Genomic DNA, 17191 nt, shown 5'->3' with positions numbered 1-17191 from the left:
TTCTTCAGGGCCTCTGTTCTCAAAAATAATGCTACGCATATAGTGCAAATAATGTGCCAAAGCAAAAATGTCAAAAAACAATTGTGCGTGTCATTCTGTAACAGCAAAGGATATATTTCCGGTGTCTGTTAACTCGCCTCTGTGACACCTGGTGTATTAGTTATATCCAGATTGCCCGGGGAACAGACCTCACCTCTCCTGGACCTGGCTCAGGACATGTGAGACCCCACTCTGTCCGTCATTGCCTCTAGCCGGCACTGAGTCAGGGGGAGGCCCGATTATCAAGAACCAGAGACAGGAGAGATTATCAAGAACCAGAGACAGGAGATGAACAAGCCAGCATCTTCGAAGCCGATGAAGTAAGAAGATCAGACAATTACTCTAGGTCAACGGAGCGTGAGTACAGAGATCAACACCCCTACCCCGAAAAAGCAGGCCGGAGTTACACCAGATTCCACACATTTAAACGCAAAATGCTCAAGCTTCACCTCCTGGTATCCACACCCACTGTCCATAGGCAGTGCGATATGGATGAACTGGTCAGGCAGATTTGCAAATGCTTTTCTGCCTCTCCTGCTCATTCCGTTACTGGTGCACAAGCTCAAACTACAGTCTCTCACAATGATCCTGGTTGCTCCAACATGGGCCCGACAACCATGGTTCACCACACTGCTGGAACTCTCAGTAGTTCCACACCAAAAGTTGCACCTTTCCCCAAAACTTCTCACACAGAACCATGGAGAGATAAGACATCCAGCTCAACTGAATCTAGCAATCTGGCTCCTGAAATCTTAGAGTTTGGTTACCTCAATCTCCCACCAGACTGCATGAACGTCATTCAAGAGGCTAAATGTCCTACCACTAGAGCATGCTATGCAGCTAAATGGAAAAGATTTGTGAATTACGGCAATAACACAATCAATCCACTAGATGCTTCAATTCAAAACATTATTTGTGATCTCCTGCATCTACAAAGATGTAATCTTGCATACACATCCATACAATTACATCTTGCTGCTACAGCAGCTTACCTACGAAACAGACAACACTTGTCATTGTTTATGGTACCTGCCATCAAAGCATTCATGGAAGGCCTTAAAAGGCTAATTCCTCCCGGAGTTCCACCCTCTCCAGTATGGAATCTAAACATTGTCCTTACTAGGCTCATGGGTCGCCCATTTGAACCTTTACATAAATGTGAGTAGCTTTCTTTGTGGCGATCACATCTCTTAGAAGAATGGGTGAACTCCAGGCATTAACCATACAATAACCATTTTTGCAAATACATTACAACAAAGTGGTTCTTAGGGCAAACCCTAAATTCTTACCTAAAGTAGTTTCAGCTTTTCACCTTAACCAGTCTGTTGAGCTCCCAGTCTTTTTTCCTCAATCAGACTCAGTAGCAGAACGGGCTCTTTATACGCTTGACTTCAAAAGAGCTATTTTTTACTACATTGAAAGGACAAAAACTTTCAGGAAAACTAAGCAACTTTTTGTAGCTTTCTCACCACCACATAAGGGCAATCCTATATCAAAAGCTGGAATTGCCAGGTGGATCGTTAAATGCATCTAAATATGCTACCAAAAAGCAAAGCATACGTTATCGGTCCCCCCTATAGCGCATTCCACATGGATGACATTTGCAAAGCCGCAACATGGTCTACACCGCACACTTTTGCAAAACACTACTGTGTATATGTGCAGGCAAAACAACAAGCTATTGTGGGCCAGGCTGTACTAAGAGCACTTTTTCAAACTACTGTAACACACACAGGTAGCCACCACTAAAAACAGGACTGCTATATATGCCTTGAACGGAAAATGCTACTTACCAGTTTGCATCTGTTCTTGACATGTGGTGCTGTAGATTTGTATATGCCCACCCACCTCCCTGGATACCTATGTGTTACAGTACTATCTTACATAGATACCTTATACATGGGCAATTCTTTCTATTTCTTAATAAATCGATCATCACCCTTTATGGCGAAAACAATCTGGAGATGGAGTCGATGCCTATGCGCACTACTAACCTATCTCGTGACTACAAAGACTTCTACAATAACAAAGTGCAAACATCCGAGCCCAAAACTAGATGGCGATCTATGTAAAAGTATACAAATGCAAGGTTATTTTGGAAGCTAGGTACATTTTTATATTTGTAACTACATCGCTCTTCTGAGGGAAGTGTCAGCTAAATTCACAAGGATGCAGGAAAAATATGTCAGAGACCAATTGCTAGTAATTATATTAAGCAAGAAGGTATAAGAAAGATTGTGGCAGGTAAGACCTTTGGACAAGGGCAAGGATTTGGATTTTCAGCATAATGTGTTACACTTGTCAATGCGTGTGAAGAATCTGGCACTGAAGGTGCAAACTGTATATTGGGTTCAGAAATGGACAGGTGTGGTAGCTAATTAAACTACAGCAGATCCTGAAAAGGTGATTTCAGAGGGGAGGTAGAATCCATGCATAAACCGTTTGGTGACAGCAGAGAAAACAGCAACTTAACGAAAGAAAGACTTGCCCTATAAAAACAAGCAACACTGCAAGAACATGCAGGCACCCTCATTTGGTGGCATATTGTGACTCCGCTTGTGCTAGAAACAAACGCCATGGTAAATTTGCGACCAATCCTCACCTAACTGAAAGTTGCTCTCAACCCATCATCCTTTGCATCAACAGTCAAAATATTTGTAGTGGTATGAGAAAAAGGGCCCACATGCACTGCCTTAATGATTGCATCCTTGAGAGGGATGCATGCCGCACTTTATTCTAGTAATTAGACAAATTTGAAATCCTTCATTTGAAATGGCGCAGCATCGCAGAATATTTAAGAAATCTAGAACAAAACCGCCTCAAGCCTAAAAAGGACCTTATTTGGTCATTGTGGGTAGGTTGGCATACCTACCCAGTAGCTTGGCATGAATATTCTTTTGGAAAAATACCCTTCTCAAAAATGTTTTGTCTATGATGTTCTACATCATTTGAAAAAAAAGCACAATTGTGACACTGGAACGCCATTCCGGCTCGTAAAGCCTCACTTTTGGTGTCATAACTGAAGCAGCAGAGACAAACACACCCTCCTGAATATCCACCAATACCAAGAATATGCTCACATAAAACATGAATACACTTTTAGAATATAAATACAGCAGATTTTAATCCAGAGAATATTTTGATGTGTATATGAACACCGCATAATTAGAGATAAAATTAGTCGCATATATGGAACTTTGGAATTGGTGGTGAGTACAATCTGTGATATTTAGGGGCCCGTTAAGATATAGGGCGGATCGCCACCGCCCGCATGGCGGTGGTGATCCGCCCTACATCCTAGCCCGCCCGCCACCCATTTTCCCCCGCCATATTGGTATGGCGGGGGGTACCGCGGCAGATGGGAAGACCGCCTGCCGCTTTCCCGCCCGGTCAACAAGTCGACCGGGTGGAAAAGGGTTTAATATGGTGGGGGTGTCTGGAAGACACCGCCATCCATATCAGGATGCAGGTGGGGGGCAGCCTTTCCGTGGTGGCGCTGCCGCCACGTAAAGGCATGCCGTTTTAGAGGTTGGGGGCCCGTTGCGGGCCCCCAGGGGGTGGGGGTGGCACATGGTGGGTACCTATGGTACCCCCCTGCATGTGCATGCACAACATGACAGGCACCGCGCGGTTCCTGCCACGTTGTGCATGCATATGCACAACTTGCATCCGGACTTTGTCCGCCCGCCATACTAATGAGCCCCTTCGTTTTTAAATTGAGGGTGTTCAAAAACTCTGTACCCTCTAACATCACCAACATATTCTGAATGAATGGTGCTGGATGGCAGTTTAACGAAATCTGCTTGGTATTAGAACAACGGGCCACTCACACATTTCCAGATTTCTTGTGCTCCAAAACTATCAGTGAAACTCATTCTGCAATGACTACAGGCTCAATCACCCCTTACAAGAATATGTCCTTGATCATTTTACGTCTCTTCGTTCCACTAAAAGGAACATATAATGAAAATATTAAAAAACCCAGAAACTTTGAGAAAACCCCCCTTTGAATTTGTTTAATGTGCTGTCTAGCAAGCCCTGCACAAATGTCATGCAAAACAACGAAATCTCCACATGAGTGTCACAAAAGATAGTGTTTTCGGCATTAGAATGGAAAGAAATGCTCAATTACTTTAGTGAAACCAACACATACTACTAACACGTTCTGGTAACAGAAACAAAACCCAGAATTCTCATTTTCCTGGAATCAAATGGTTGTTATAAAATAACCTGTCTTAATAGTTTTTGTCCTCTATATGTTTAGGCACCTAACAGTGCCTAACCAACATTAGATAGAATAGTGAAAGGTACTTCTGAATCTACCATAACTTATACCTTTCCGCACTTTCAAACACACACGAGAAATGTAAAATGTTCTCAATTTAAACCAACCTTTACCGAATGTGTATCCAATTGGTTTCTCGAATTGAGAACACCTACTCTTAGAACTAATATTATCTGAAAATTTGCCCTCATCAAACTAATTTTAATGAATATATATTCTGCTTCAAACTGTGGCTACTTCAGCATCGGACACTATCAACATCAGGTGTTTTAAAATTAAAAATTAGAATGTTCCACAGTTTTGCTAATATCAATAGTACGTTCCAAAGCGGATTGCAACCTCTGAGGATTTGGTCTTGAATTGTTGTTGAAGCGCCGAATAATAGCTTCATCACAAATGAACATTTTCTTGGTCTTGCCAAAGTCACAGCAGGTAGCCAGAAGCCTGAGCGTGACCATAGAAGTCCACTGGTCGATTAACCATCTGATGACGAATATTTCAATAACAATACATGGGTCCTCTGTAAATTGAAGTTACATCCTATTCAGAGCCTCTGTGAATGAATCATAATCTTTGGTTCAGGGATTAGAGTGTGAAAGAGGTACATGGGAAAACCCTGGCTAAATCTATTATTGCATTTAAAGTGGAGAAAGGAAATGTAATGGATAATTTGGTGATCATTTTACCAGTGTATAGGAATGCCAGCAGTAGAGGCAACCTTTTATAAGTTTGTGGATTATTATAATTTAACAGAGTTGTGCAAAACTGCAGCTAAGGCCAGATTTGAGCTAGGTCAATGGCAGATTAGGGTAGTGGAAAGAATTTGGTTTGTGTCGGGTGATAAAGATTCCAAGTATAGGTTGGTGATTGCTCCGTCATGATGTTAGTGGTGCTTGGTGTACCATTGTGTCAAGTGAAGCTGTACATCAAGAGGTGGAAGATAAAGAATTAAGAATGTTACAGAAATCAGCGCGAATATATATGGAAATAGTTATATTGAGGCATAAAATTCAAAGATCGTTGCTAGTCCAGGTAGACCTATGTTGCAAAGATAGGGGGTCCCAGTTTTGGATGTATATACTAGGAAGAGTTGCTTTTGGAGTTGCGACCGAGTGCAGATGATCATGTCCAAGTGATGAAAAGTGATTTACTTACAGGTGAACTTGAAACCAGGGACTCGTGTGTTTAGTAATAAGCTGATCTCTAATCAATCGAGGCATCCAAATGGTTGGAATAAATAATGGTGGCAAAATTAGGATGTGTGTTGATCGTAGGGACTTAAACTAATGGACCGCTCTCCGTTGTTTAAACTAATGGACCGCTCTCCGTTGTTTAAACTAATGGACCGCTCTCCGTTGTTTACCAGCTCAAAGCTGCTTTTCACTCAACGTGCCTAATAGTCTGCTGTGGCTCAATCAGGTGAAGCTGCCTCTTTCTTCTTTAGTCTATCCCTTGCGCCGGGAAACCCACTGTGGGTAGCTGTGCGCGATACAAGCTTAAATAAATAAAAAATAAAAAAAATAAAAAATAAAGGGACAACCGCTGCAATATGGTGACTACGGAGAGAAAGGGAGATGAGAGAGGGAGATTAATCTCTTTAGAAACATCGCAGAAGCAGCACTAATGAAAGCATGGCGGGACAGTAGTCTGCACATCGCAGCTTTTACAAAGTGGATGCACCGTCCCTGAACATTACTGCAAGTTTGGAATAAATCACGCTATTGAGCAAATACATTATTTCCAATGCACGTTATCAATGACTGTGTTGGTGCATTCTGGGGCCTGTGGTACATTTCTGCAGGCACGTGACCACTAGGTTTGAAATGAAGCGCTCACCTGCCTGTGATCAAGGCGTATATGATGCCGAAATGCTTAAGGAGTTCGAGCGTGGACTGCCGGTGATGTGACGAATAAAGTCATCTGCTCCTTAAGCCGATGTTGGGCTCTTTTTTTCTTGTGGCAAACCCGCATAGATCCAGGATCTCCATTCCTGGCAATGTGCCCGCCCTGCAGGACCGGGGGCCCCTAGCAAAGTGGAGGTGTTTTCTTGTGTATATATATATATATATATATATATATATATATATATATATATATATATTCATCACAACCATTACTGAATATTAATGCCAATCACTTAGGCATGTTGCCTCTATAGTTGCTTACTGTCTGTGTGACAACCTTCTTTTAGAGATAGCCACGGTACTGATGGGTTCAAGACTGTGTTACTGTAGCACTGCACTATCTTTGTATGTGCCTCGATGATATTAGGTCACCTGCAAAGGCTTCAGAGATATGCACCAAGAGTGATGTCTGGTCTGAATAAATGGACCCATGTCACCTTTGTGTTGCAGAGATTTCATTTGCTTCTAGTTGCCAAACAAGTACAATGGCAGTGTGTAGGCAGCTTGTTACATTGGAGGACCAGGAGTAAACCTCTTGCTTGGAGAACCTTCGGTTCACAGCAAAAGAATGACTGGGCCCTCAAAATAAAATGATGGACCTTAGGAGGCAAAATGTTTCAGGTTGATGGGGTCAAATAGTGGAATATCCTTCCACTGGATAATTTAAAGTTTACCTACTTGACGGTTTGAAAGCGGCTAAAACTCTTTGTTTCTAGGCTTCCCCAATGGGACTTGAGTGACTTAGAGTGCTTCTTGTTCTTGTTGCCGCTAAACTTCTGGATACCAATGAGTTTCAGCACTCTACTCTATATGCCAGTGTTTCTGAAGCTTCTGATTTGTTGGGGAAATATTAGTGAGGCTGTGCTAATGGCATTAGGCAGCAGACTCGTGCGTATCTGTTATCCCCTTTTTCAGTGTTTGTGAGTTTTATGCTTTCAGGGGAGTAAAAGGAATTGCCTTCCATTTAGCAGCAACTCTGCAGAGGTGGTACAAGGATAATGGAGTCCTAGGCTAGATTCTATGTAATGTTTTTATACGTGAAGCAATGTTTTAAACATTCAATGGAGAGGATTTATGTTTGATACAATGCCTTTATTCTAGTGAAATGTGCATATAGGGGACTACAATTACCTAACTGGTTATAGTTTTTTCAAGATGGTATTAGGAAAAGACAGGTGTGGCTTATAAGTAAGTGTGCATTTCTGAAACTGTACTCCTTTGATTTTTTCTGGTCCATATAAGTTGGCTAGTCGTGCCTCCCTTTTGCCAGATATGAACAATTTGACTGATATATAAAATAAAATTAACCAGTACTTCAGAAGACTAACCAGCAAACGAAATAGTTCAGATAAAATAACCAACAAGATACATGCATGATAATCTGAGTAGAGAAGGATGGAAGCGTGCTTCTGCCACCACTACCTGGCATATTCTGGAAGGGGCATTGGCCAGTCTTATCATTGCAGATGCAAATTGCATGTTAAGCGGTTGTGGTCCTTCACAAACTGTTTTCCATATTGGGCAACAGCGTTTTTGGATAGGCTTGGTTTGCACAATGTATGGATCAGGTGATTCTATAGTATCAATCTATCCAAAAGGCAGCCGAGCACTGTACAGCATAAAGCCTACAAGTGATAGGAGAGGTGGTTGGTTTGGCATTGTGATGTAGTATTTTTTAAAGAGGTGTGTCTTCTACTCTTTGCCAATGATTTTTTCAGTGACTATATGTTAATGAAGTAATTCTATTTTAATGACTACTACTCCTCCATAAATGTTCAGGGGCCTTAGTCTTCTATAGATATCAGTTTGTTTACATCCGTCTTCCACTCCTCTTTTGAAGACTGATCACCCACTTTCCAAACTTACTGTTATTTGTAACCATATCATTTGGGTTGCTCATGTCACAGTAACTTATAATTGAAAGTGGTACAGCTATATAGATGCCACAATACCTGTGCATTGATAAACAATAACATCATATTAACCCCAACAGAATGAAAAGAAGCGGGCAACCATAGCAGCCAATGAGAGCGTTGTATCGAAGACACATCTCAAGTAGAGAGCTCAGGTTCAAGAGTGATGTAATAAAATCTATGGATCACAGTACTCTTTCATCAGTTATTAAAGCCTATAGATTTGTGTGGCAGTCTTTCAGCTCCTGAGGGGGAAGCAGCAGTGACCAGCAAACCTAAAGAACCTACTGGGAGAAGTTCGGAACTCCTAAGCTAACCGGGCATGGGGCATAAATAGACCTTGTGATATGTATTCATGTCGGAGACCCAATTTTAAAGCAAAATCAATGTATTTATCATTAAATGCCCCTGAAATGTGTCCCATTTCTATAATACTCCACATCTTAAAAACAAACTCAACAACAAGGAGGAGTTGCCTTTTTTCAACTGGCAGCCATGGAGGTTTTAGCCTTGCCAAGCGGTTCCACATTAATAATTTATCTGCCATAGTTTGAAATTTCAACAGTGGAGAGCATAACCCAAGCAGGATCCATGTGGGTCGGAAATAGATATTCAATTATTGTGTTCATAGCTGCTAAGATCTCAGTCCAAAATGGTTTAATGATTGGACAGTCCCAGCATATATGCCTAAAGTCCCCTAGGAATCCACAGCCTATCCAACACAGTGCTGACATCTGGGGGTAGTATTTCTGTAATGTATTTGAGTAGAGATAGAAATGTTATGCTATTTTGTAATTAGTCTCTCGCTACCCAATGTACTATGTGTATTTTTGCAGTATCTCTCCCAAGGGTCGACCACTGTTTATCATCTCCTGATTTCCCCAAAACCTCTGGCCAGCTTGATAGAAAGGCGTGCTGGATGCTCTAGCTGCCTGTAAGAGTATAGAGTAAAGCGTTGTTATGAGATCCTTTGCGATTCCTCCATTTTTAACACATTTTTCAAGTGGGGGTAAGGGCCCGAGTGACCGCTACTTTAATTTCCAGGTGGATCAGCCAGTCTCTCTCAGTTGTTAGTAATTCATCCAAATGAAATTTCAGTTTACTGGTAAAAAAAGAAAGTATCTCTGGTCTGAAAACCTACCCGAGAATGTCAAGCAATTATCAAGTTTCCATGAACCCAATGGGCCAGGATGTAAGGCTGTAGTGATTGCAAGGTTGTGACGGATGGGTGTAAGGGGTGGTAGGAATGGGACTTCTGATGTATGCTGTGTGAGATGATCCCAAACTTCTAGACCTTTGCATGTAGGTGTGTGCCCAAATAAGCATTTTCAGGTCGATCGTTCTTGGGTTTCCATGCCAGATCCCAAATCATACCCCTGGAAGTTGCTCCAGCCACACATAGTCAATGTTGATCTCAAACTCGCAAGGCCAATCTTGTATAACCCTCGGTTGCACTGCTCTGTCATATATAAAAAAGTCTGGGAGTGCTAAACCACCCTCGGCTCTAGACCTGAAAAGTATTGCATGCTAAGTGCGGTTTTCCTCCAAACGTACTCTTGCTGTTGTTCGCATTATCTAGATAATTCTTCATGTCTTAGCCTTCGCTTCACATATTTATACCATTATTGTTGCCGTCAACTTCAGCCAGAAACATCTGCACATCATAATGCAAAACAATGCAGTGTTTTCAGAAGGCAGTAGGTTTGATCAGAGCCTTGTCAAGTAAAAGAATCTTTTCAGTAGTACAAGTTATCAGGGTTATGGACCTTAATAGAGTGGTGTTATTTCGGTTAAATCTAAACGGTCATTTACATATGTTTTTATGACTCCAACTGTCTTGTTTACTTTACTGTGTAGGGTGTTCCCAGAAGTAAACGTGACCAAGCTCGGGAGCTGGAGTAACTTCGACTGCACCTACTCATGCAGCTACCTGCTAGACCCGGAGGATCCAATGTTCCAGGTGATCGGGGCGCTCTTCCTGAACGAGCAGACGAGGGAGTTTGGCACTGATCACATCTACAACGCCGATACTTTCAATGAGATGAGCCCAACCTCCTCTGACCCTACGTACCTGTCTAGCATCAGCTCTGCCATCTTCAAGTCCATGACCACTGGTAAACTTACTGCAAAAGAAAAATTGCATGTTGAAAGAAGCATTCACCACCGACTCCTAACTTATTTAGTGTAGGCACACTTTGTGACCAAGCTCAGTTGTGTGAAGCTGTGGTTCTGCTCTTGCACCAAAAACAGATGATTCCCAAAGGGCTACCAGTAGCAGCAACAATGTATGCCGCATGCAAAAGAAATGTGTGTTTCAAGTTAAGACACACAGTCAAGGTAGCAGAGTATGAAACTCTTAGGACCCCAGAGAAGAATAACTTTAAAATTAGGGCTATTGCTGTAGTATGTATAGGTACAGCAAAATATGAAGTATATTTTTATTACATTAAAGCAGTTCTGAGTGAGGAAAATGTTATCAAAATACATGGTGTGCAGGAGCTCGCCTTTCACATTTTACAGCTTTTTTAAAAGGTGTTAAAATGTACCATCTACAAATAGTCACCTCTTCTGTGATTGTCAGCCTGGGATGTTGTCCACTATAGGGCTCTCTTGGTAAATAATTCAGAGCACTGTTCTACACTATCAGTTGTGCATGCTGAGTTCTGAGAAGTTGGGCACACTTACCAGTTTGGCCACTTTTTAGATTGAGAGCACTTTCATTCTTATTACCCAAAGCGAGCTCCTCAAAGTTGTGTTGTCATGTTTTTTTGTTCAGTTCCATTGGGTTGGTCTTTTGTCTCCTTTTCTGTTATGTTCAAGGATTCATTAGTTACTTCAGTGATGTGATCTTTGTGTTTATTTCTCTGTAGTTGATCCTAATGCCATTTGGATGATGCAAGGCTGGCTGTTCATCAATGACCCAGGATTCTGGAAACCCGCACAGATCCGAGCTCTTCTACATGGAGCACCCATTGGACGGATTCTTGTTCTAGATCTGTTTGCAGAAACAATGCCAGTGTACCTCAATACAGAGTCTTTTTATGGGCAGCCCTTCATATGGTGCATGTTGCACAACTTTGGTGGCAACCATGGCTATTTTGGCAGTGTGGAGACAATCAACAGGGGTCCATTTGATGCTAAGAACTTTCCTAACTCCACCATGGTGGGCACTGGGCTAACACCAGAAGGAATTAACCAGAATGAAATGATTTATGAGTTGATGAATGAAATCGGATGGCGCCAGGAGCCGGTCATCCTCTCTGAGTGGGTAGATGGCTACGTGCAGAGACGTTATGGAAGCAACAATGCAAATGCCCGGACGGCATGGCAACTCCTCCTAAGGAGTGTTTTCAACTGCACTTTGTTGCTGAAAAACCACAACCATAGTCCTTTGGTCCGCCGTCCCTCTTTGAAAATGAACACAGATGTGTGGTACAACCAGAGTGATGTCTATGAGGCCTGGCGCCTGTTGCAGAATGCGTCCAGTGTGCTCGCTGCAAGTGATGCCTTTCTGTACGACTTGGTTGATGTCACAAGGCAAGCTGTGCAGCAGTTGGTCACCGACTATTACCTGGAAATAAAGCAAGCGTATCAGAGCCATTCCCTGCCTGATTTGATGACCGCAGGTGGTGTCTTGGTGTATGACCTTATCCCCGAACTGGACATTCTGCTTTCAAGTGAGCAACACTTCCTACTTGGCAGTTGGCTTTCAGATGCTCAATCCTTAGCCACTAGCGAGCAGGAAGCAGCACTATACGACCTGAATGCCCGAAACCAATTGACTCTGTGGGGGCCAACAGGAAACATTTTGGACTATGCCAACAAACAATATGGTGGACTGATCATGGACTACTATGGGATGCGCTGGGGCTTATTTGTTTCCACGCTAGTGGAATGCCTCAACACGGGGACACCGTTCCACCAGGATGAGTTCAACCAAGCTGTCTTCCTAGTGGAGAAGGGGTTTACTTTCAACAAGAAGAAATATCCCTCCATCCCTACTGGGAACACAGTTGAGATAGTGAAGAAGATATATCTGAAATACTATCCTCACCAACAGCAAAAACACAAGATGAAAAAATAGATATTTTTATTGGACAGACCGAGTCCAGTCAACGCACATGTGAAAAAATATGTTTATAGCGACAATTGTATGGCAAGCTGGATTTTAAAAGGAGATTAGGTTTTGCAGGAGTTATTGATTTACTTTCACTCAGGTCTTTAGAATTGGGCTTCTGCTTAGAAATTACAAACTCGGAGGGCTATTTTTAGTCCATTTACCACTAACAGCAGTCCACATTGCCAAAGACTGCATCTTGATTGGCTCCAAGTTGGACATACAAGAAGATGACCTTGGAATGGAATGCCCTGCCCAGAAAAGATGCAGTTGTTGCAGTGGTGCAGGCGGTTTTGCCTTGCCACTGCCCATCCTCTTTGGTGGGTCGACCGGAGATAATGAAATCTATCTGGAACTTCTCAGATGCGCCCAACATGAAGAAGACCAAGTAGGAAAATGACACACCAGACGCCATGTAATTGCGATATTTATGTACAGATTATCCTTCCTCTTATAGGTTTGTGCCAACCTGTATTTCTAGTTGGCAGCTTATCTGTAAGTACTTGGAAAGAAGCAGGCAGTTTCAGAAATATGGGTGATCAGCAGATCACAAAAGGTGGTCTGAGATCCTGGGATGCTTCACAGAATAAAGTGAGAGAATTCTACTCCTGATGAAATCATTTTCAACTGTCATTAAAATGAAAGAAAGACTGTCAATTAGGAGAAACGGTGATCACAGCTTAATATTTTTGGAAAGTAACTAAACTGGGCAGGAAAATTATTATTTCTTGAAATGTCAAATTCATCACTGAATAGCATGAAATATGTGTCCATTACCTCCTTGTTCATCTTCTTCATTCTAGCCCTAACAGTGTAAGCCTGTGGCTTGCTACACATAAAGAGTTCACCAGTCCTAACCAGAATAAATATACAAAAAAAGGAACGCTTCCCTGGACCCGACATAGGGGCTCCTCTGTTTTTAATTATCTTAAAGTAGGGATCAGCAACCTAACCTCCTGTTCTTAGGGGCTGTTTATGGTCTTTTACATTGAGAGTCCAATATAAGGTAAGTCATATATATGCGGGTCCTGCTTTATTTGTTCATATTTATGTGTACTCTGTGGAGAAAATGAACATGGCTGCGCTGTAATGAGCACTGGAGATTCCCTCTTTCCAATGTGCAAGTTTATTGCAGCTGTGTCCTGCTCTAGTGGTCCTAACTGCACCACGGTTACTTTTTCCTCCTGCATATTTCTTTAGTTGATATTGGATAGCAGGAAAAGGAAGCCTTACCACCATATGTTTAGTCATCACCTTGCTGGTAAGTGTTTGAGGCATGGGCAAGACTGTTACACTTGCTCTCCCTCTGAAGATCAGGGTGACTGCCATTGTCTGATCTTAAAACGGCAATGGTCTTGCTAGATCTCGGAGAAACCTGCAGTATCCTGCTGCCATGGTGACCGGGTGATGATTAAGTATTTGTTGGTTCCTATTTGGCTGAATTTACAGGTGTTCTTTTTAATTCTGGATAAATTACTTCTAGCTAAAATATTGAATATGGAGCCACAACAATCCTTAATAAGGCACCCCCATTGTATTTGTTCGGACTTTCCTGATTTAGCTTCTCTGTGCAAGGTGTGGGTGGGCTGCTGTCCCTGAAGAACCCTTATGTATGCTCAGGCAGCAACAAATGATTGAATATGGAGTAGAGCAGCTTTATAGGAGGAGAGGAGTCCTCAACGTCAAAGGACCTTGGGTAGAAGACCTGGACGTTCAGTGCAGGGTACAGATCTATCAATTAATTTACAACTCCTCTGTAAAACAAATCCGTTTTACTGAACCAGCTTTCCAGGAAGCAGAGAAGAAAGAGCCGTAATGTCTTTCCTTGCATAGTGTGGTACAAAGAGTTCTTTCAATAGGATTGGAACAAAAAGGTTCCCTGGATCTTTAATGGCACATTATCCTTAGGGACAATTTGGGGAATAATCTCCAACTGTCATCAAGTTGGATTCTTTAATTGAGGGCTTATCATCCCAGGGCACCATCATGTCAGAGGTTGCTTCTCTTTCAGATGCGTTGACTAAAATGTGGACTTTGCTTTTAAATATACTTATCATGCTTCTAACTTTACCATGCTAAGACTTAAGGGAATTCCAAACACTCCGCAAACAGGTTCAAAAGAGAATGGGTTGCAATGCTCTCACTGTAAGATGGAGGAGCAAGTTTGTTTTCTACTGGACATCTCATTTGATGATCTCTATGCAGCAGGGAGTGGGCAGCACCAAAATTGTTGTGAGACCCTCAACGGTGTTGTTCTGCCAAAGGCATGTCTCCTTTTGGCGTACTTAGCCACTGATTGTTAAATGAATGGATCTTTTCCTCCACTAGGAGGGATTCTCTCTTGAATATGAGACCATATGGAATCCACCATATGTGAAAAAACGTTTTAGAAAGGGCACATTTTATTAAGAAAATCAAAGGTCGTATTATGATAAAAAAAAATGCGAGATGTGAAAACAGATTTATTTATTTATTTATTTTTTTAAATTTTATTTGGAAACCTCAAACATTACAGCAAAGCAAGTATAGGCCAGGGGGCCACCAAACAACATAGTACCAGAGATCATAATGTCATGCAACAATGGGAAAACAGTACGGTGCACCCTGGCCCGACCAGCCATAGTAAATCAGGATCGACGTGCAAAATTGTCCACATTATTACAGGATATGGGAGGAATCCAATTTATAATAGAGTTGAAGGATCGAACAGCAAGCATTATTACGACGTCATATAGCAATCAATACGCAGGACAGGATAATAGCATTTAGTCGAATATAACATTGGGAGAACAATAGGAAGGTATGAAGCCAAATACGATCAAACTGTACCACAGGGTCCCATTCACGAAAGCGAGCAATGACAACCAAAGTCCGTAGCAAGAAGGGACACAGGCGATAATCTTCCCAAGAAACCCAAACCCCCGCCTCCAACTATAAGAAAATGTGCGAGAAAGGAAAATACAGCAAGAAAGAATAAGAAAGGAAGAAAGAAAGTAGGGCCATAGAGACAAAGAAAAACAGAAAGACGTCCGACTCCCACCCCCCACCCTGCATGCAGCGGAAGGCCACGGCCCCCCCCCCCCCATAGGCATGCCTGTCACCCCAGAAAACCTACAAGAGGGAAATTGGAAGGAGGGCCCTAGCTCCGGCGAAAACAGATTTATTAAGTTACTCTCATATCTATCTCTGGAAGAACCAGGTCAACACGTTTCAGCCAACTTTATGCCCTATGGGTCGATGGCTTTCGCCAGGACCAAAAGATTGTTTTGTAGGATCCCTTCATGAAGTCAAATTCAATCAAATGGGACATTTTCCCCCATTTTTTTATGTTTTGTTCTTGTTTTTTGGTCATATGGGACTCTTTGTCCAGTCCTTCGATGCATGCTTAAGAGGATGCATCACAGACTGCCCACTGAAGGACTAAGCTTCTCTCTAATGAAAGGAATAGTAATACCGTGCCTCTGCCCAGGCCTATGAAGATTTTTTAAAACAGAAACTACGGACTGGTCGAAGAGTCCCAGATGATCAAAGGTAGGAGGTATTTTTAAACCTTTTTTCCTCATATCGTGGATCCCATATGGTCTCAAATTCAAGAGACAATCCCTCCTGGTGGAGGAAAAGACCCAGTGATGTAACGATCAGTGGTTAAGTACGCCGGAGACATGCTTTGACGGAACACTGTTGAGGATCTCTCAACAATTTTGGTGTTGCCCCCACCTCAAACAAAATTCTTCCACTCCTTTTCATTTTACACAATTCTTTCATTTGGCATCAATCTTTGAAAATAGTGACAGTTTTGTTCAATAATTCTAGGATTCCGCCAGGAGACTTTGTAGCAACTATAGACTTGATAGTTGCTTTCATCTGTCTGTCTATCTGTCTGTCTATCTGTCTGTCTATCTGTCTGTCTATCTATCTATCTACCTACCTACCTACCTACCTACCTACCTACCTATCTACCTATCTACCTATCTACCTATCCATCTAATTTTCTCAGATGTTACTTTATTTTTTGGCCAGCACTTGCATTTCCATGTGCTTTCATTCAGTCTGACCAAACCCCCAAGTATTTTTACAGGCTCCTATGGTGAGTAAGCTCAATTCTCTTGGCTTCAGCATTTTCCCCCATTTAAATGACATAGTAATATCTACATCTTTTTCTGTGAGTTGTAAAAATATGCAGCAGATCTGCAAGGTGCTTCAGCATGACAGACTGCTATCAGGCTTCAAAATCTATAAACATCTAAATGAACAAAAGTCACATTTTTGCTTACTTCCTGTCAGCTTCCATTCATCTAAGCTGTACTCCGATCAAGCCGGTATCCAGTACTCCTTCCACATCTGTTTGTCTTCCCTGCTTACAAAGATAGAAACATTGGTTCCAGAATAGTTAAGAATACAGGGCGATATGGTGTCCTGTCCCCTAGTAATATAATGGGTATGCCTCCATCTTCCTCCAGTTAGATGGTGCCCCATCTAAGTGGTGGAATCCAGCTTCAGAGAACTGCAAAATCCTAGCTTATGTGACGTCTCAGTTCTCCCAGTCCCTGCAGCAGTGTTTGATACCAAGAAACTGGACCAGAGTCCACCTCTAGCTCCCTCTCACCTAATGCTGCCCAAAGAAGGGCAAAAGGTGCAACTCTGGGAGCGAATTCAGCACATAGCCTTTGAGATCAATTAGAAATGAGCAGCTCCTCCCAATTGGAGGGCATTAGTTGTGGTCCAACGTGCCTAGTGACATTGTTTTCCTTTTCACCAGGGTCATTCTGTTCTTACCTGAAGGGCATATATGGAAAAGCATATATCAACTAGCGGAGGGTAGGAGATTTGTGTCTGATACCAGCAGCCCTGAAAACCCAGTCTCCTCTTCTGGGAGGCAGAATGGGGCTGTTGATCAATTCATCAGTAGATCTTTGTCTGAGCCCCAGTTATC

The 17191-nt window shown here is 42.2% G+C and overlaps 1 protein-coding gene across 1 annotated transcript in view; it reads left to right on the top strand.

Moving 5' to 3' along the window:
* The window catches only part of NAGLU (N-acetyl-alpha-glucosaminidase), a 99828-nt gene extending 84589 nt beyond the window's left edge, over window positions 1-15239 (top strand). Inside the window, exons 5-6 of the mRNA XM_086924106.1 lie at window positions 9999-10255; window positions 11012-15239. Of these exons, the coding sequence (XP_086780232.1) occupies window positions 9999-10255; window positions 11012-12225 (1471 nt within the window). The 3' untranslated portion in view covers window positions 12226-15239. The remainder of the gene's footprint in view (window positions 1-9998; window positions 10256-11011) is intronic.
* The last annotated feature ends 1952 nt before the right edge of the window (window positions 15240-17191 follow it).

Source organism: Lissotriton vulgaris, chromosome 5 (genome assembly GCF_964263255.1).
Source record: "Lissotriton vulgaris chromosome 5, aLisVul1.2, whole genome shotgun sequence".
In the NCBI taxonomy this organism is placed as follows: Eukaryota; Metazoa; Chordata; class Amphibia; order Caudata; family Salamandridae; genus Lissotriton; species Lissotriton vulgaris.
This window is presented reverse-complemented; position numbering and strand designations above follow the sequence as displayed.